This window comes from Elephas maximus, chromosome 19 (assembly GCF_024166365.1).
Source record: "Elephas maximus indicus isolate mEleMax1 chromosome 19, mEleMax1 primary haplotype, whole genome shotgun sequence".
Taxonomy (NCBI): Eukaryota; Metazoa; Chordata; class Mammalia; order Proboscidea; family Elephantidae; genus Elephas; species Elephas maximus.
The window spans coordinates 49,388,159-49,408,246 of NC_064837.1; the positions used below are offsets into that span (position 1 = coordinate 49,388,159).

Genomic DNA, 20,088 nt, shown 5'->3' on the forward strand with positions numbered 1-20,088 from the left:
TCAAGTACTCTTTTTAGGAGGGTTTTCCATACTTAAGTAAACGAGACCCTGGTTAAGGCTCTACTACAATCTCTAACTCCTTAAGCAAGTCACTATCCACTTTGGGTCTCAAGTCTTGTCATCTGTAAAACAAGGAAATAACCGGTGCGTGTGTGTCTGTGTGGGATTTATCCCTTTTCTTCATACTATTTTCCTCGAGGAGATAAAGCTGTGAATTAATTGTTCAGATACGGAAACGAGAGCAGATAGTCCTGCCTCGAAGACAAGGGTGAGGGAAAGCAGTTCCGAAGGGCTCGGGAACCGGAGACCCCAGCACCCCCACGGCGAGCGCCACTCACTACCCTTCCCAAACCCTTAGTCGCAGCAGCAAGAACAATATGGCGTCAGCGCGCAGACTCTCGCCCGCCCCCGCCTCCGCGACGCCGCATTGCGGCAGCCGGGGCGAGGCCGCACCCCATTGGCCGGATGCGATGAGGTCATCGTGGGGGCGGGGGGCGGGGGCGGCGCGGGGGCGGGGCTTTGCGGACGCACGCGCGTCGAGGCTCAGCTGCCCCGAGCCGCGGAGTCTCCGGGCTTCGTCTGCTGCGGCTGCTGTGGAGGCGGTGGGGCCGGCAGCGGGAGGTGAGCGGGGGCTGCAGGTACAGCGCAGGCTGAGCGGCCTCCGAGGGGCGGAGGAACTCCTTCTCATGACCTCCCTGCTTGTCAAAGGAATTAGCAGGAAATTTGGGTCTGTGAGAGGAAATGGCGTTCAGCCCCTCTTTGGGCACCTCTCCTGTGAGCGGAGAAACCGAAGGTTCACTTCCCTTTGGAGGACCTGAATGCCTTCCCCCATTTAAGGGGTAGGCGAAGGAACTGAATTTAGAGGACTTCTTAAGGCTCTCTCAATTTGGGGATTGCCCCGCTTTTATTCCCCACCCCAGGAGGTAGGTGTGTCAGGGCTCCAAGATTCCTGCTTTCTCACTGGGTAGGCAGGAAATGGAGCAGGTGAATACCGTGTTCGGAGGGGAGGACTGGGTGACAGTAATGAGATCCCTGAGGCAGGGTGCGGGGGCTGCTGTGTTTGGACTCATTATGTAGAATTGGCGTTGCTTACCATTTTGTTTTGTGACCCCAGAACCGCATTGGCCTATTTAGTATTTGATTGGCTCCTTGGGATAGAGATGTCCTGGGGAGACCTGTAATCATTAAAGAACAGAGGGAAGGAGGGACCTCATTGGAGGCTATTGCTGGTCAGGCATAATTTTATGTGATTAAAGACTGTGGAATCTGTCCTTTTTTTTTTTTTTTTTTTGGTTTTGTTTTTTGGGTGGGGCTAGTGACAGCTGTTTTGGATGATCCAAGTATAGACAGTCTTGAAGTCAAGCTACATAATCTCTTGACAAGTTCATGCTTATATTTGAGTGTGTTGTCTTGCCACCTTCAACATCAAATGCACAAAGGTCTTGTCACTCAAATTCCTGAAAATATCTCCCAGCTTTCCAGAAGAGTGCATCTTCCTTTGATGCCAGTCTCACTTGATCAGTTCTGAATGTGAATGCCCTCATGACACTAAAATACCGTACGTTATGCTGAGTTTAGGTACTGTACAGACTGTGCCTTGCCTAGGCTGAGAAGAAATAATTGCCGTTTCAGGACCACTGATAGCGCCCATTTTCTTTTTTACCCAGCAACAGTAAGGCAGTCCTTAAAGGAAATCTTTATTGGCTGAAGCAGGACAGACTTGACAGATGGAGGAGTACAATTAATCTTGAAGGTGGGGATAAGAAACAGAAAGCTGCAGGGGTGGAAAGCTTATTCTCTGTGTCTTGGTAAAACTGCTTTGTCATTACCAATGTATTCCTGTTATGCTTAATTTGAAACTGAACTTAATATGAAGTTGGTTTTCATCTCTTTTTTTTTTTTTTTGATAGTGGTTATACATTTGAATTCCTTAGGGGGCAAAACTGTGTTTCCTGAGGCGTTTGGAAGATTAAACCCTTTAGTGTAGCCTTAGCTTTAGAGTAATGCTGGGGCTTTGGCTGTTAGAGAAGGGCATTGCCAGTAAAGGGTGGAAAACTAGTTACAGCAGAGACAACAGAGTCATCAAGGTCGGCGTCATCAAGGTATCTTACGTTTGTTTCCTGCACGAGCAAAAAAAGATAGGGCATCGTGAATGTCCAGGGTATTTAAAGAGCTGTTTGGGATTCCCAGTTCCTGTCTTTAATCTGGATACGTTCTCATGTATTGAGTTGTCCCGAAACATTGTCACTTGATCCTGATGTTGACTGCAAAAGAAGTGACTTTTCATCTTGCACTCTGTGGAACGGGATTTAGTAACTGCCTATGCAATTTCTCCTTTCCGTCTTTCTAAGCAGGATATCAAAACAGTTGTTAAAGACCTGTCAGCGTGGGGTGGAAGAAATGAAAATGCAAAACAGAAGAACTTTGCTGGGGTGTTGTTTGCTTTTGGCCCACTTGGAAATTTCCAAGGTCATGTAATTTTCTTTTTGCCTTAGGTGGAGAGAAATCTAGGCGCTCTGTTGACTGGTACTTTCTGCCACCATGGGGGAACTTTTCCGGAGTGAGGAGATGACGCTGGCCCAGCTTTTTCTACAGTCAGAAGCTGCTTATTGTTGCGTCAGTGAATTAGGAGAACTTGGAAAGGTTCAGTTTCGTGATGTAAGTAGTTGTAGAACTGCTTCTTGATTACTGCTGAACTCATTTTTCTCGTCATGGTTAATTGCCTTATGATGAATGTTTTGTTTTTTTGAATTTTGATTGTGGTAAAAAGTACATTTAAAAAATTTTACCTGTATAATTTAATGATATTGGTTACATTCATCATGTAGTGCAACCATTATCACTGTCCCTTTCCAAATTATTCCACCACCATTAATAGAAACTTAGTCCCTAAGCAATAACTCCTTCTCCCTCGCTCCCACCCCTGGGAACCACAAATAATCTTTGGTTTCTATGTATTTGCTTGTTTCATTTAAGTGAGATCATATAGTATTTTTCGTTTTGTGACTGACTTATTTCCCTCAGCATAATGTTTTCAAGGTTCATTCATGTTGTGGCATATATCAGGACTTCATTTCTCTTAATGGCTGAGTAACATTCAATTATATGAATATACCACATTTCGTTTGTCCATTCATTTGTGATGGACATGTAGGTTGTTTCCACCATTTGGCTATTGTGAATAGTGCTGTAATGATCATTGGTATACAGGTGGATGTTCTGTTTATTTGTAAAAATAACATTATAGCACTGGCTTACTATTGGTAGAGCATACACTTTGAGTCATCTTTCTACTGGTGAGAATGTGTCACTCCTTCCATGCTTTTGCTAGCTCCCCCTTTGATAACAATCCTCTGCATTCTCAAGGTAATTGCTTGGGATGCAGTAGAGGACATCAAACTAACCTGTTCAAGGCTTTCATCTTGCCTTTGGGCTCCTTAACACTTCCCATAGCAGGATATTAAAAAAAAAAAAAAAAAATTGGCTTAGCTCTTCCATAAAATAAGATGCGTTTATTGCAAAACCTGAGGCATCTAGCCACAGATATATTAGTATGTAAGTAATAGCTACAGATAGTATAGTATATAAATAAGTGCGTACTGAATATTCATTATTTTGGAGCATTATACCGGACACTTGGAGAAGGTATCAGAAGAAAATGAATAGTCTAAAATATTATGTCCTATGGGGCTTACAATCTGATCAAGAAGGCACAATGTACATGCTGAAAGAAAGGGGAGTTTGCAATTCAGTAACCCATCGTCGGTCAGATCCCCCTATTATGCATTCTCAAAGCCCCATGTACCTCTTTTTCATCGCTGTCGTTGTAGCTGTAATTGTACATTCATCAGTGTGAGTCGTCGATTAAAGTCTTCTCCACTATGAAGAGGGGGATGGGTCTGTTTTTGCTTATATTGTATCATTAGTGCCTAGTACATATAAGGTAATCAATATTTGTTGGAATGAATGGATGAATGAAAAGAGGAGTGGCCAGAGAGGTGAGATTAATCAATATAGGCTTCTGCATTGGTAAACTTTCAGGAAGTTCTCAGTCTTTGAACTGAAATTGCACAAACAATAATTCAGTGATATGGCCTTATTCCTCCTCCTCTTTGAACCATTTTATACCACCTCTCTTCAAATGTTCTCATCCCTGACTCTGATTTGTTTTCTTATCTTTCTGAGGACTCATTTTGTTTTCCACTAGACTCTTATTTTCCCCACATAGGTGTGGGTGTTTCCCATGCTCTCTCTTTGGATAAGTTCCTCTACACCCACATCTTCCTTTATCATCTTTTTGGTGATTTCATCTACTCTGAAATCTTCCCTCTTTATTCACTGACTCCCCAAACTGCATCTCTGGCTTTGACCTCCCAAGCTCCATTCCTCTATTTACAGCTCTCTGAGATTATTGTCACCTGGTGATTCTCTCAAGCTCAGTATGTCTAAATCCCAACACTCTACCTTTTAACAACCTGTTTCCTCATCCTGACTTAACATGAGCTAATACATCAATATTTTTCATTTTCTAGGCTTCAAACCTAAGTCACCCCTAACTTTGCAGTCTTTCATCTGGTCCTGTGGTGTCTCTCTTCTTAACATGTATTATATCTAGACTTCTTTCTTTTTACTTAGGATGTATTTGAGTCATACAAAAAAAAGTATAGGAATAATATAATGAACACCTGTATTCTTACTCCCTACTTAAGAAATAAATATTCCACATAAAATTGAAGCTACCTATGTATCCTTCCTCCATGCCATTCCTCCCCTGAGATAACCTCTACGATGATTTTTGCCTTTATCATTTCCATGTTTTGCTTTGCTTTACTTTTGCTACATATGTATATATCACTAAATAATAATACATAGTGTAGTTTTATATGTTTTAAAACGTTATACATGGGATACTGTATGTATCCTTTACCACTGGATTTTTTTAAAATTCAACATTGTTTCTGAGATTTGACCATGTTGATACAGGTAGTTCTAATTCATTCATTTTAATTGCTATGTAGTTATTGTAAGAATATACATAGTTTATCCATCAGTTTTTCCTGCTAATGAACATTTAGGTTGATTCCAGTTCTTTGCTATTACGGTGTTGCAGTGAAGATTCTTGTATATGTCTCCTGGTATACTTAGGTGGTATTTTCTCTAAGGTAGTAGTTGCCAAACTTTTTGGTCTCAGGACCTTTTTACACTTTGAAAAATTATTGAGGCCCCTAAAGATCTTCTGTTTATGTGAGCTGTAGCTGTCGATATTTACTGTATTAAAAATTAAAACCAAGAAATGTTCAAAACATTTATTTGTTAAATCGTTTTTAAATTACAGTAGTAAACCCACTACATGTTATAAATAACATTTTTATGAAAAATAGATATGTTTTCCAAAACAAAAAAATAAAGAGAAGAGTGGTATTATCTTTACATTTTTACAAATGTCTTCAATGTCTCTTTGAAGTAATAGCTGACAGATTCTCATATCTGCTTCTGTAATCAATCTTTTGTGATATTATATGTCGTAAGCCTCTAGAAAACTCCACTGTACACTTCATGAGAGAATGAGAGTGAACAAGGCAAATGATCTCTTGGCGTTATTATGAAATAGTTTTGATCTCACGGACCTGCTGTGTTCTAACGATATAACTGGCACTGTGTGCATCTTTAACTTTGTTAGATGTTGTCAAAGTATACTTAACAAGGAACATACCGGTTTAGGCTCCCGTCAGTGTTTGACGGTTCCTGTTGTTCTGCAGTGTGTCAACACTTCCATGCTGAGACTTAAAGAATTTTGCCAATCTAATGAGTGTGAAATGGTATCTTACTGTTTTAATTTGCCTCTCCTTGATTATTAGTGAAATTTGGCATTTTGTCTGTTTATTGGACATACGGGCTTCCCCTTCTATTAAATGCCTGTCCATGTCATCTGCCTGTTTGTCTACTGGGTTGCTTGTCTTTTGCTTGTTGACTTGTGTGATTTGTAAAAGTTCTTAATGTATTCTAGAAGCTAATCTTTTTCTAATCCTTTACTGATAACTTCTTCCAGGCTGTGACTTGCTTTTTCTCTTGGATTATGATATATCTTGACATTCATAAATTTTATTGTGTATTTTTTTGCTTACCAATATTTTCCTTTTTTCCAAAATTTATATTTTGAAAAATTTCAAGCCCAGATGTCCTTTATAGAGTCACCAATTGTTAACATTTTGCCCCTTTTGATATAATTTTTTTTACTGCATCGTTAGTAATTTATAGCCACTGTGACATTTCATCCCTAAATATTTCATACTTCAGCATGTATCACCTAAGAACAGAGATTTTTCTTCATAGGAAAGAAATTTAACGTTATTTAATACAGTTATCTAATATATAGTCACATTCTGATTTTTCCAGTTGTTCCAGTAATGCCCGTTATAGCTGTTTGGTTGGTTGGTTTTTTTTCTTTTTTTTGAGGGGGGCAGGAAAGGGAGGCTGAGGGAAGGCATGAGAAAGGCAAAGTGGAATTATCAGTGAAGAACCAACGAAAGGAGTCTTGTGGAGTAGCCAAGGAGAAATCCAGCCCACTTCTCATGTTCTGCAAAAATACAGCTTTTGTTTGTTTAGTCTTTCACGAACGACATTGATATTTTGAGGAGTTCAGGTCAGTTGTTTTGCAGGTCACCCAATTTGGATTTGTCTGATAAATTCATCGTAATTGAATTTAGGTCGAACATTTTTGGCAAGAAGACTGCATACGTGATAGTGTCCTTTTCGATGTGTTACAGCTGAAGGCACATGATGCCATTTGTCCTGTTATTGGTGATAATAAGTTTGATCACTTGATTAAGGTGTTGTTTGCTAGATTTCTCCATTGTAAAGGTATCTTTCCCCTTTGCAATTAATAAGTAACGTGGAGTGATACTTTGAGACTGTGTGAATATCTCATTTCCCAGTAGCTTTTTATCCAGTAGTTTTGACATCATTCAACTGAGCGTTGCCTATATCAATTAATTATTCAGTAGGCAAGTGCTTGCAAAAATGATTTTCCAATTCTATTATTCTTTCTACATTTATTAGTTATCGTTTTTCTTTAATAAAGAATTTTTCCCTCCCCCATCCTATTTTCGTTTTCCTGAGACTCATGGGGAATCCATGGATATTTTTATTAAGTACGTTATAATCTTTTATTGTCGCCATTCTTTTTGATGTTTAAATTGTTCCGTATTTGGCCAGTGGACATATATACCATTTTAAATTTTAATGTAGGTAAATGTATCCATCTTTTCCTTAATGGCTGTGCTTTTTGTGTCTTATATAAGAAATCCTTCCTAGATGCTCTTTATCACCACTGCTATTTAAGATTGTGCTAGAAGTCCTAGCTAGAGCAATAAGGCAAGAAAAAGAAATAAAGGGCATCCAGATTGGTAATGAAGAAGTTAAACCGTCCCTATATGATACTGTACATAGAAAACCCAAAAGACTCCGTGAGACAACTATTGGAGCTAATAGAAAGATTCAGCAGAGTAGCAGATTACAAAATAAACATATAAAAATCAGTTGGATTCCTATACACCAGTAAAGAGAACAATGAAAAGGAAATCAGGAAAATATCATTTGTAATAGCCCCTAAAAAAGTAAAATACATAGAATAAATCTAACCAGGGGTGTAAAAGACCTATACAAAGAAAACTACAAAACGCTACTGCAAGAAACCAAAAGAGATCTACATAAATGGGAAAACACAGCATGCTCACAGAGAGGTAGACTCGACATTGTGAAAATGACAATTTTACTCAAAGCAATTTACAAATACAATGCAGTCCCAATTCACATACCAACAACATTCTTTAAAGAGATGGAAAAACTAATCATTAACTTTAAATGGGAAGGGAAGAAGCCCTGGATAAGTAAAGGACTGTTGAAGAAGAAGAGTAAAGCAGGAGGACTCTCACTACCTGACTTCAGAACCTACTATCCAGCTACAGTAGTCGAAACAGCCTGGTACTGGTACAACGACAGATATATTGATCAATGGAACAGAATTGAGAACCCAGATGTAAATCCATCCACCTACGGTCACCTGATCTTCGACAAGGGCCCAAAGTCCATCAAATGGGGAAAAGACAGTCTTTTTAACAGATGATGTGGGCAAAACTGGATGTCCATCTGCAAAAAAATAAAACAAGACCCATACCTCACAAAAACTAATTCAAAATGGATCAAAGGTCTGAATATAAAGCCAAAAACTATAGAGTTCATAGAAGAAAAAATAGGATCAACGCCAGAAGTCCTAACAGCATTAACAGGATATAAACCATAACCAACAAAACATAAACTCCAGAAGACAAGCTAGATAAGTGGGATCGTCTAAAACTTAAGCACTTATGCACATCGAAAGACTTTACCAAAAGAAAAGAGAACCTACAGATTGAGAAAAAATTTTTGGCTATTACAAATCAGACAAAGGTCTAATCTCTAAATCTGCGAGAAAATCCAACACCTCTACGACAAAAAGGCAAATAATCCAATTAAAAAATGGGGAGAGGAAATGAAGAGACACTTCACCAAAGAGGACATTCAAGTGACCAACAGACACATGAGGAAATGCTCAGGATCTCTAGCCATTAGGGAAATGCAAATCAAAACCACAATGAGATAGCATCTTACCCTGGCATTATTGGCACCAGTCAAAAAAAATGGGAAATAACAAATGTTGAAGAGGCTGCAGGGAGATCGGAACTCTTAGCACTGCTGGTGGGAATGCAAAATGATACAACCATTTTGGAAACAATATGGCGCTTCCTTAGAAAGCCAGAAATAGAAATTCCATATGATCCAGCAGTCCCATTCCTTGGAATATATCCTAGAGAAATAAGAGTTGTCACACGAATAGACATATGCACACCCGTGTTCATTGCAGCATTGCTCACAATAGCAAAAAGATGGAAACAACCTAGATGCCCATCAATAGCTGAATGGATAAACTAACTGTGGTACATACACACAATGGAGTATTATGCAATGGTAAAGAACAATGATGAATCTTCGAAGCATCTCATTACATGGATGAATCTGGAGGGTATTATGCTGAGTGAAATAAGTCAATCACAAAAGGACAAATATCATATGAGACCACTACTGTAAAAACTCATGAAAAGGTTTACACACAAAAAGAAACAATCTTTGATGGTTATGAGGGAGGTGAGGGGTAGAGATGGAAAAACACTAAATAGACAATAGGTAAGTGGTAATTTTGGTGAAGGGTAGGACAGTCCACAATACTGGGGAAGCCAGCACGACTTGTAAAAGGCAAGGTCACAAAAGCTCCATAGGCACATCCAAACTCCCTGAGGGACGGAATTGCTGGCTGAGGGCTGTGGGAACCATGGTCTCAGGGAACATCTAGCTTAATCGGCATAATAGTTTATAAAGAAAATTTTCTACATTCTACTTTGATGAGTAGCATCTGGGGTCTTAAAAGTCTGCGAGTGGCTATCTAAGATGCCCCACTGGGCTCGCCCCTTCAGGAGCAAGGGAGAATGAAGAAAACTAAAGATACAAGGGAAAGATTAGTCCAAAGGACTAATGGACCACATCTACCACAGCCTCCACCAGACTAAGTCCAATACAACTGGATGGTACCCGGCTACCACCACTGACTGCTCTGACAGGGATCACAATAGAGGGTTCTGGACAGAGCTGGAAAAAAATGTAGAGCAAAATTCTAACTCATAAAAAAAGGCCAGACTTACTGGCCTGACAGAGACTGGAGAAACCCCAAGAGCGTGGCCCCCAGACACCCTTTTAACTCAGTAATGAAGTCACTCCCGAGGTTCACCCTTCAGCCAAAGATTAGACAGGCCCATAAAACAAAAAGAGACTAAAGGGGCACACCAGCCCAGGGACAAGGACTAGGAGGCAGGAGGGAACAGGAAAGCTGGTAATAGGGAACCCAAGTTCAAGAAGGGAGAATGTTGAACTGTTGTGGGGTTGTTAACCAGTGTCATAAAAAAAAGTATACTATAATGAGAAACTAGTTTGCTCTGTAAACCTTCATCTAAAGTACAATTAAAAAAAATGAAATCGCTTCCTCAAGATTATAAATATATTTTTCTACATTTGCTTACAAAATTAAAAAAAATTATTTTTCACACTTAAATTTAAATCTGCCTGGGATTTATTTTTGTAACAAGTGATGTAATTTATTTATTCCCCATATGAATAACCAGTTGTCCCAAAACAACTTTTTGAATACATGTATTCTTTCTTCATAATTTATAATCCCATCTCTGTAAAACATTGAATTTGTACAAGTTGGCTCCAACTTATGACGTATTAGAGTTACGACCAACTGCGCTAACGATCATCCTTTGTTGGTTGGTACTTCTTATTAGTATGTGCAGCATGTTCAGTCTCAGATATTCAGTTTTAGGATTTACAGTTCAAAATACTTCTGGATTTATAAAGGTACTGATAATAAAAGGCAATAATAATGAAAACTAAAAAAAAAATGAAGCATTCAGTTTACGTCAAAACTGACTTATGATGGCAGCGTCAGAACGTAACGCTGTCATGAGTCAGGGACTACCTGTAAATGTATAGGGGTCTGTTACAGATTCTCCTTTCTGGTCCATTAGCCTATTTGTTTATCCCAGTTCCCACTTGATGGCAATGGGTTTGGTGTTTTTGATTTGTACTAATACAATAGTAACTTAGTTGCCATAGCTTAATGATAAGGTTTGGTGTCTTATAGGGTAAGAGTTCCCTCACTTTGTTCATCAGAATTGTCTGGCTGTTCTAGCCCCTTTGCTCTTTCATATTAATATAGAATTGGACACATAACATTAATTTTTAGTCTTTTCTATTATTACTCTAAGAGCAGCCAATTTTCCTGGAGGGGTTCTTTTTTTTTTTTTTTTAATTGAACTTTAGATGACGGTTTACAGAACAAACTGGTTTCTCATCAAAGAATACACACATTGTTGTATGACATTGGTTAACAACCTCATGACATGTCAGCACTCTCTTCTCAACCCTGGGTTCCCTGTTACCAGCTGTCCTGCTCACTCTTACCTTCCAGTCCTTGCCCCAGGGCTGGTGCCCTCTTTAGTCTTGTTTTGTTACATGGGACTGTTGAATCTTTGACTGAAGGGTGAATCTCAGGAGTGGCCTCATTACTGAGCTGAAAGGGTATCTGGGGGCCATACTCTCTGGATTTCTGCAGTCTCTGTCAGGCCAGCAAGTCTGGTCTTCCTTACTGAGTCGGAATTTTGTTCTACATTTTTTTCCAGCTCTGCCTGGGACCCTCTATTGTGATACTTGTCAGAGCAGTCATTGGTGGTAGCCGGGCACCATCTCGTTGTACTGGATTCAGTCTGGTGGAGGCTGTGGTAGATGTGGTCCATTAGTCCTTTGGACTAATCTTTTCGGGAGGGGTTCTTAAGGAGGGGACTGTTGGCTCAGGCAGAAGGTGGGCCAAAGTTTGTAGACACAGGGAAGGAGAGAATCTTAAAGTGTGGTGAATCCAAAGTGTGGTTAACAAGCATTATGTTCAAGCAGTTCAGCTAATCATTTATGAGGCAAAGAATGGGAATTTGGAGGCTATCTGGCAGTGTCGTAAGTAAACGAGACGTCAACCGTGGGTCCTATCTAAGTCATATGGAAGAAGGATTCTTTGCAGTAAGCTGTTTTCTGGAATTCAAAGTGTAGGGGGATTTCTTTAACCATTGTTGTGTTCCAGGATTACAGGGTTCCATAAAATTCAATATGGTCAATATTATTTGCATTATTATTCCATTCTAAATATTAAATTTTTTCATTATGATCTCTTCTTTGAACCATGATTTAGAACTTTTTAAAATTACCAATTGTTGTTTGTTATTTTTTTATGTTGATTTCTAACTTAATTGCAGTGTAATCGGAGAACATGGGTGGTTATAGTATCAGATCTTTACCCGTTGAAACTTGCGTTATATGACCTGTTTTGTGGTCAGTTTTTAGAAATGAGTTCTTGAAGAAAGAATGAGATGCTGGGTTATTTATGTATGTGTGTGTGTCATGTATGTGTTAGATTAGGCTTGTTAATTGTGTTGTTCACATTTTTGTGTCCTTATTAATATTTGATCAACTTGATCAATCAGTAGTCAAAAAGATATTAAAATCTCCCACTACCTAGGTGTGGGGTAAGTAAAATACCTAGTAGTGGAATGCTCAGTCATGGCGTAGGGAGGAGTAGGCTTAACTTTATAAGAAACTGCCAACAGCTTTCAAAATCTTCTGCTTACTTTTAGTAGCATTTATCGCAACAGATTGTAACTATTGGTTTGTATCTGTCTCTCCTGTGTAACTGATAGTTCCTGAAAGCTAGGACATATCTTTGCATTTGCCCCAATGCCTACTACAGTGCCTGGCACATATTTCGATGCTCCATAAATGTTGAACAAGTAACCGTAGTTCTTTATTTGCATTACTTTTGTGAAATTTATGACATGCTGTTTTACTGGTTATGTTTATTTTTCTTCTCTACTAGATTGCAAGCTTCTTAATGTGTGGAACTTGTTTTATTCTTGTTTATATTTCTCAATGTCTGTCACATGGCTTTGAAAATTACTTGTGTGTGAACGAATGTCACCCTGAAGGTGAAGACCCTGGGACAGAAGAACAAGTTTGTCTTCTCTTTCTTCTGCTTGAGAAGAAGAAGAGAAAGAAAACCAGACAGAGTTTCTGTTACATCCATTGCCAAAATTTTAAGCGGTTTTGGGGGGTTGGGTCACTGGGACTTTTAGCCTGGGAAAAAACATTATGTACCACCATGCATTGCCTAGTTTGCCTCCTTTCCAATAATTGTTGCAGCAGTGGTTTTTATTTTTAGTTGGTGTGACTGGCCCCTATGGATCAGTAGGCAATTTGATTAGTGTTGTGTCCTACATGGACACGAAAATAGGTTTTCACTTTGCAGGATATGTTGTTTGCAAAACAGAGGGAATACATGCAGTATTTGAATGTTTGGCATTGTGTTCTTATTTTCCAGTTAAATCCAGATGTGAATGTTTTCCAGCGGAAATTTGTGAATGAAGTTAGAAGATGTGAAGAAATGGATCGAAAGCTTCGTATGTATATTTCAGTCTTGTATGATATTCCTGTAATGTGTCATTTGTCTTAGATGAGAGACGCTAGTCCTCTAAATAAATGAAGAAAGTACTGTAAGAAATAAGAAAGGAGGGAAAATCTTGTGATCATACCGTTAGGATGAGTTTCTCGTATACAAGTAGAGTTTGTGGTTTTTGGGCTACGAAGTGCCTAGTGAAAACCTTGTTTGAGATGACAAGGCTGCAAGCTGAAATACTGTGGTGATTTTTTTCATGGGGAGGGCTTTATAGTAGGACTGTTTTAAAGAATTCTGAGAAGTAGGACCTGGACCACCATCAATTTTAGATGTTAGCTCAGCCGTCTTTTAGTTTAAGCTATTTATGAGGGGGAAACTAGTATTTATTAAGGGTCTTTTGAAGGCTAGTGTGTTCATATACCTTATTTCATTCATTCTCTGTAATATTCCTTCAAACTGGGTGTTTCCTCATTTAGTAAATGAGGACACCAGAGATGAGAGAGGTGGAGGGACTTGCCCAAGAACATAAGCAGTTGTGATGGAATCAGTATATGAACTCAGGTTGTTCTCTCTGGCTCCAAAACCCATGATCTTGCCACTATACTGTGCCATCTTTTGGTTAGCTGGTAGATACGTCTGCACCTCGCCTCCCTCCCCTCAGAAAAAAGTCAATAGTTGTCACCTGAAACACTTTTCTGGTGTTTTGGAGAAGAAAGCCTTGTTCTGTATTTTGTTTTTCATTTTACTTAAAACTGACCCGATTGTTTCCAAATTTAACGAAACCTGTTTGATATGAAGTGTCAAATATCCTGTTGATTTGCATTCTTCTTCTTTAGTTCTGCGTTGCCAACAGTATCTGTAGCCAGAACTATCATATTTTTAGGAAGCAGTTGTACCGGGTGGGCAGACAAAGTGAATAAGGGCCAGTTTTATGACCAGAAGACGCAAAGAAGGAAGTTGTGGGATGACCACCCTCTTTGGGGTAACTGCTTTAGAGAGCATGAGATAGTAGAAAGAGGACTATGGAGAACAAGCTCTGCTTTTATGTAAAAATATTTTTCTGACGCTCTTCCTCAAATAATGGCAGCTCCAGGCATGTGCAGCATGCAGTCACATTTTGATTGTCATTTTAGGATTTGTTGAGAAAGAGATAAGAAAAGCTAATATCCCAATTATGGACACTGGCGAAAACCCAGAAGTGCCCTTCCCCCGGGATATGATTGACTTAGAGGTAAGCAGTTTTTCCTAGAGAACCAGATAAATTTCTTTCTAGTTATGTATAGGCATCACTTTCCCGAGTAGATAGAGTAGTTCTTGCTGGCCTTGTCACCCTTGTCTTTCGTTGTAAGTTTCTTATGGGTGGGATTGAAGTGAATTCCATTTTTAATAGTATCAAAAGGTATCTCCAACAGTGTCGTTTGCCACTAAATAAGTTCATGGTTTATTGAAACCTTATTGGATTAATGTCCATTTGTCTATCTTATTAATCTTATAGACGCTAAATGAACAGCCAATGGGCTTTTCCATAATTATCCAGTTGAAATCCCCTGAGAAATTTACCGAGTATATACTAGAATCTATAGACAAAGAAAAACTATTTTAAGCAAAAAATCTTCATAAATAAAATTTCCCTGGTAAAATCACAGTATCTGGTGTGTAGCTGTGAGATATCTTTCAACTGTCAGGATTGCAAGAGTTCTATAGTAGGAATTCATTAAATGTCTTTCAGAGCAAGCATATTGAGCTTAGTTTGAGTTAATAATTTGATTTTTTTTTTTCCTCTAGGCCAATTTTGAGAAGATTGAAAATGAACTGAAGGAAATCAACACCAATCAGGAAGCTCTGAAGAGAAACTTTCTGGAATTGACTGAATTAAAATTTATACTTCGAAAAACTCAACAGTTTTTTGATGAGGTCAGACTATTGTTTCTTTTAGTATTTGAGCCGCTGATATTCCACCTGTACAAGTGGGCCATATTTTTATTCCAGTAATTATTTTGATTTGTTAGTTTAAAAGCAATACCATTTTTGCACCCTGCTTTAGTTGAAGAAATGTCAGATTATGTTCCATTTTTCATGCAGTGCATAGCCAACCATGGTTTTTGTATTTTTACATTTTCTGCAGTTTTTTGTCTCAAGATGGTGAAAGGAATCCTAATGTAATTGTATAAACATAGTTAATTGAGAGTTTTACATGTATATTTTAAGGTAAGTATTTGCTTAAGGTTAAAGTTGAAGAAACAAAATAAGTCTGGTTACTTGAAATTATAACAAATTTTAATCTCCAGACTTCTTGTCATCAAATTTTAATTTTATTCTCTATGCTTGCTTATCAGCCATTGAGCAAATTTTAAAGGGTATTTTCAAGAGTTTTTCATTGTGTTGTATGGAAGTATCGTTAGGATGCCTGTTTGAAACTCCTGGATTCTCACATAAACCCAGCTACGTTACCTTATAGGGGAAAAAGATTACATTCCTGATTTAAAAATGTGGATCAGTAAGTTGCCAATTAACCCCATGGAAGGCTTGGGAGCAAGGTTTTCAGAAGGCTACCCTCTCCTAATTAAACCTGGGAAAGATTGTAGCTTTCAGCCTGTGTTTTTTTATGATGGCCACCAGATTAGACGCTTGAGAGATTTCAGTGTGCCCTCCCATAAAGTTCTTTATTTCCTTTGTTGAACAGAAAGCTTGGCATTTTAGTTAGCATCTGATATGTTTCCAGTTTTACTTTAGATTTTTGTCTTTTGAGGAGAGACTAAGTTTCACTAGTTTTTCAGGCTGGAGTGGGAGTTCTCCAACCAGCAGCATCAGGCTCATCTGGGAAGTTATTAGAAATGCAAATTCCCAGGCCCAACCCCAGAACCAGAAGCTTGAGTGCGGGGCCCAGGAATCTGTGTTTTAACAAGTCGATTTTGAGGCATGCTGTAGGTTGAGAATCACTGGGCTACAGCAGGGAAACCCTGGTGGCACAGTGGTTAAGAGTTCAGCTGCTGACCAAAAGGCCAGCAGTTCAAATCCACCATCTGCTCCTTGGAAACCCTGTGGGACAGTTCTGCTCTGTCCTATAGGGTTGGAATTGACTCGATAGCAATGGATTTTTTTGGGGGGGGGTTGGGGCTAGAGCAAGTCTGCTGAAGATGTGACATATTCCACAGTAACTAAGGATTTGACTTAGAGAAACCGCGCTAATTAAAAAGATCTTCTGGGCTGAGGAAAAGCTCATATGAATTTAATTGCCTGGTCCTCCCAAGAATCGGAATCTGGTTATCAATTGAGGTTTTGTGTGAATATTCAGCTGGCTCACTGAGTGGAGAATTTTGAGACTGGTGGTAACTTCTTTGAGTAGTCCCCAGTATCATTGCATTCGAGGCTGTGGGACAGTGTAATGAACTCTTTCCAAGTCTTTAAGGTCTTTTGCAACAGGCACGGCCACTTATGCCATATGGTTTTAGTGAACAAATAGTCTTGAATTCCAGTTTTCCCACTGCCTAACACTATGTGGAGCCCTGGTAGCACAGTGGTTAAGAGCTCGGCTGTGAACCAAAAGGTCAGCAGTTTGAATCCACTAGCGGCTCCTTGGAAACCCTTTGGGGTTCTACTCTGTCCTGTAGTGTCGCTGAGTTGGTATTGACTCAATGGCAATGGATTTGGGTTTGGTAAACAGTATGTTTATTTTCACTGAGCATTTAATGAGCACCCACTCTTTGTGAGGTACAAGATGAGTTAAGACATGGTCCCTCTGTTCATGGAATGTATCACTTAGTCATATCAGGAAATATCCCAGAACACAATGCCTCCATATGGTCATAGACGCATGGTTTTCTAAATGTGTCCGAGCTGTTGCCCACAGATCCCACGTAAACCTAGCCTCGAGGTCAAAGCCCAGCTGCTTTAAGCATCATTTGAGTCTTAATTCTCTTACCCCTTATTTTTCCCCCCTTGATGTAACCTTTAGTTCACTGCTGAGATATGTGAAAATGTCTTTCATAACATCCTGAGTTTAAGGGTTGGAGTGAGATTCCTAAACTCACTAATTCTGGGAGAAATTCTGAATAAAGATTGACAAATAGACTCCCTTAATAAGGGAAATAATTTAAACTATTAATTTTATAATTAAAAAAATACTAGAAATAAAGGGAACTACTGAGAAAGATGACATAAAATTTTTCAAATCATTCAGTTACGGCTTTAAGAACTTTATTTTGTGATTAATAAGTCTGAACATGCCATCACGAGAAGCCAGGCTCTCAGTCTTCATGGCCTGTGTGTCCGTCCGTGATGGGTTGTTTTCCCCTCCTATTTATACAAAACATACTTAAAAAAAAAAAAAAAAATCTCCGGAAGTACTTGTGAGCAGGAGGCCTTAGCCATGTGAAGTTCTTCCTTTGCTTTCATCCTCAGCCCCACGTTGGTTCCTGGCATCTTCAGTACAGTACAGGAAGTCCTCTGGTAGGAACCACTCTGCTTTCTGCCTCCAAGTGCACAGTCAGTGCTTTGTCTGCTCTTAGGTAGCTCGTAGTCTTGGCCAGCTCCCTTTCATCAGACCTTGCCCCGATGCTGCTGAACAGCAGTCTCAGGTGTCTTGGCTGTGACAAAAGACAAGACCTTGCAGGGTAAGAGCATCTGTGCATGCGAGTGCACGCTCTCAGTAATGCAGAAGATAAGGAAACTCCAAATCACCCAGCTGGGGTTTTTCATGAGATTTTCTTCTATGCCTGAAATTGTAATGTTTGCAAATGGCCTAAAACACTACCAATTTTAAACCTCTTTTTTTTTTAATTTGGTGAACACAGTCAATGATTCATAATAATGAATTAGCGGAGAATGCCAAATGAGAAAATGTTTCTTTCCACCTTTAGGCATAGGGGTTATGATTCGCAGGGTGTGTAAAAGGGGGAGAGTAAACATACACTGAATATTCTTATGATTTAAGATGATTACAAATTGGACTTAGCCATTTCTTATCCAGAGCATTTAAAATGACTTGTTAGTGATGACCCTTTTCTCAGTCTTCTTGCTTATGAAGAACTGTAAGAGCTGGAGAGATTTCTCTGCAGCTTTAGCATAAGCACCATGACATATGCGAACGTAAAGAAGACTGGAAAAGTAATGGTTAATGGCATGCAGATCCTTGCTTTCCTTTCCTTTCCTTCTGAGTTTTCCATCCATCTGTTTTCTTTCTTTTTCTTTATCGTTTGTCATCGACTATGGAGTGTGGTGATGGGGCTTGGTGAATACCTTAAATGATGAAATGTCATTCCTTTCTCAATGTAGGTGAAATTAAAAGTGTTTGTTCTTGGTAATTGATGCAGCTTCAACTGGATGTGCTGCGTTATACATAAATGCTATAGAGACGGAGCTGCTGGAGGTTCTGCTTCTTCCCTTTTCAAGGCATGGTTTTCAGTATTCTGATTGGGGAAAGAGGTAAACCAAAGGGCGTAGCAGGTAATTTTGCAAACATTTGCAGTGTTGTAATCAAGAACCGAGATTTTCAAGATTAGATTTAAATACTCCACCCATGGTTTTAGATATTGCTTTGAAGGTCCTCAGGGGATCTGGTCATCATAGTTTTCCATCAGGCACAATTATTTAAAAAAATTCTTTCTAAGATTTAGGTTTCTTAAGTGTGAAGTAGTGAAGTTAGTAATTAGAATGTTATTGCAAGTTGCTATTTAATTTTAATTCTGCTGCGTTTTTTGTTTTTTTTTTCCTAGAGAGTCCCAGATACGGTCTTTGGGTCAGTCTAGTTGCTGAACACTATTTCCTGTTCTATTAGTTGGCCCTTTGGGAGCACACGTGTTTGTATTGAGTCAGATCTTTAGGATTTTCTTAAGCCAGGTCCTGTGAATCATGCAGGGAAGTAGGGGAGAGTCCTCTAAGTAGTAATCAGTTTTGCTGGTTTTTGCCAAGAGACATTGCAAGAACAAGTTGAAATGTCGTAGTCATCTGGATCCTCAAAATAAGTTGCCTGTGGCTTTCAGTCAGCTGATTTGATTTCAAGCAGAAACAAAAAGAACCCCTTAATCTTCCATTTGGCAGCAAGTGGTAACCTGTGCCTCCCATTATCTTACAATAAGCATTTCCAATCTCAGGACAGTCTTTCTGTGCCTTTCTGCATACCCAGTGCCTGCCTGTCCTTTTTTTCTGTTTTTTATTCTGCTTCAGTAACTTATTTCCCAAAGCAGTTGCTTTCATTTTTTTAAGCCTTCAGACTTACCATCTGGCTTATACTTAGTCAGTCTTGTGTTACCTTATGGTCTTAGGACTTTCTCACGTGAAGTTCCAATGTGGCATGTTTTGTTAGTGGGGTAGACAGGAGTGAAATCAACTTGAAATTTGGAATGAAAATGATAGAGAAAAATTACCTGACTTTTGTTTTGCTTTTGAAAAGGAGGATTGTTCTTATTTCTAGTCTTATGTTGCATGAGTAGTGTATGGATATTAAAGGTGGGTAGATCAGGCAGTAGAGATGTCAACTGGACTTTATTTTTAAGGGCAGTTTCTTCCTTCTGATGAGAGTAAAGGAAAAGGGTGGTAGGGTAAGTTGGCTAGAGAGAGGCTAGGAAATGTAGACCTACAGATGGGAAGGTCCCTATCCTCCTTCATTTCATTGTATAAATTGTCATGGTGGAAATCATTTTAAACCAAACCAATTAAACCAGTCCATGAGCTCTTTTGAGCTCTATATTGCTTTATTATCTGTTGCCTTTTCTTTACCTTACTTGATTTAGATTGTTGGCTTTGGCTATGTTCACAAGAATCCTTAAACTATAAAACCTAATGGGCTTTTTGATATTCCTACATTCTTAGCCTGCAAATAGGACATTGAGATACGTTTTTACTTTTTTTTCCCTTATGGATAGAGTGGAGGCTCAGGCCTCCCGGGCTGTTGTGCTTCTTATCCTTTTGGGAAAAAAAAACACTCTTTAAATCACATGGATTGGAGTATTTAAATAAAGTAGCCATGCTGAAAGCTCTCCTATTCTGAATCTTTAAGTACA

At 39.1% G+C, this 20,088-nt stretch overlaps 1 protein-coding gene across 4 annotated transcripts in view; it reads left to right on the plus strand.

Moving 5' to 3' along the window:
- The first annotated feature begins 534 nt into the window (after nucleotides 1-534).
- The window catches only part of ATP6V0A1 (ATPase H+ transporting V0 subunit a1), a 53,248-nt gene continuing 33,694 nt past the window's right edge, over nucleotides 535-20,088 (plus strand). For 3 of the 4 annotated variants that reach the window (XM_049859527.1, XM_049859524.1, XM_049859526.1), the window contains exons 1-5: nucleotides 535-621; nucleotides 2,496-2,658; nucleotides 13,013-13,091; nucleotides 14,221-14,318; nucleotides 14,873-15,001. In XM_049859527.1, coding sequence (XP_049715484.1) covers nucleotides 2,542-2,658; nucleotides 13,013-13,091; nucleotides 14,221-14,318; nucleotides 14,873-15,001 — 423 coding nt within the window. In that variant the 5' untranslated portion in view covers nucleotides 535-621; nucleotides 2,496-2,541. The other variant, XM_049859525.1, reaches the window with a different exon arrangement.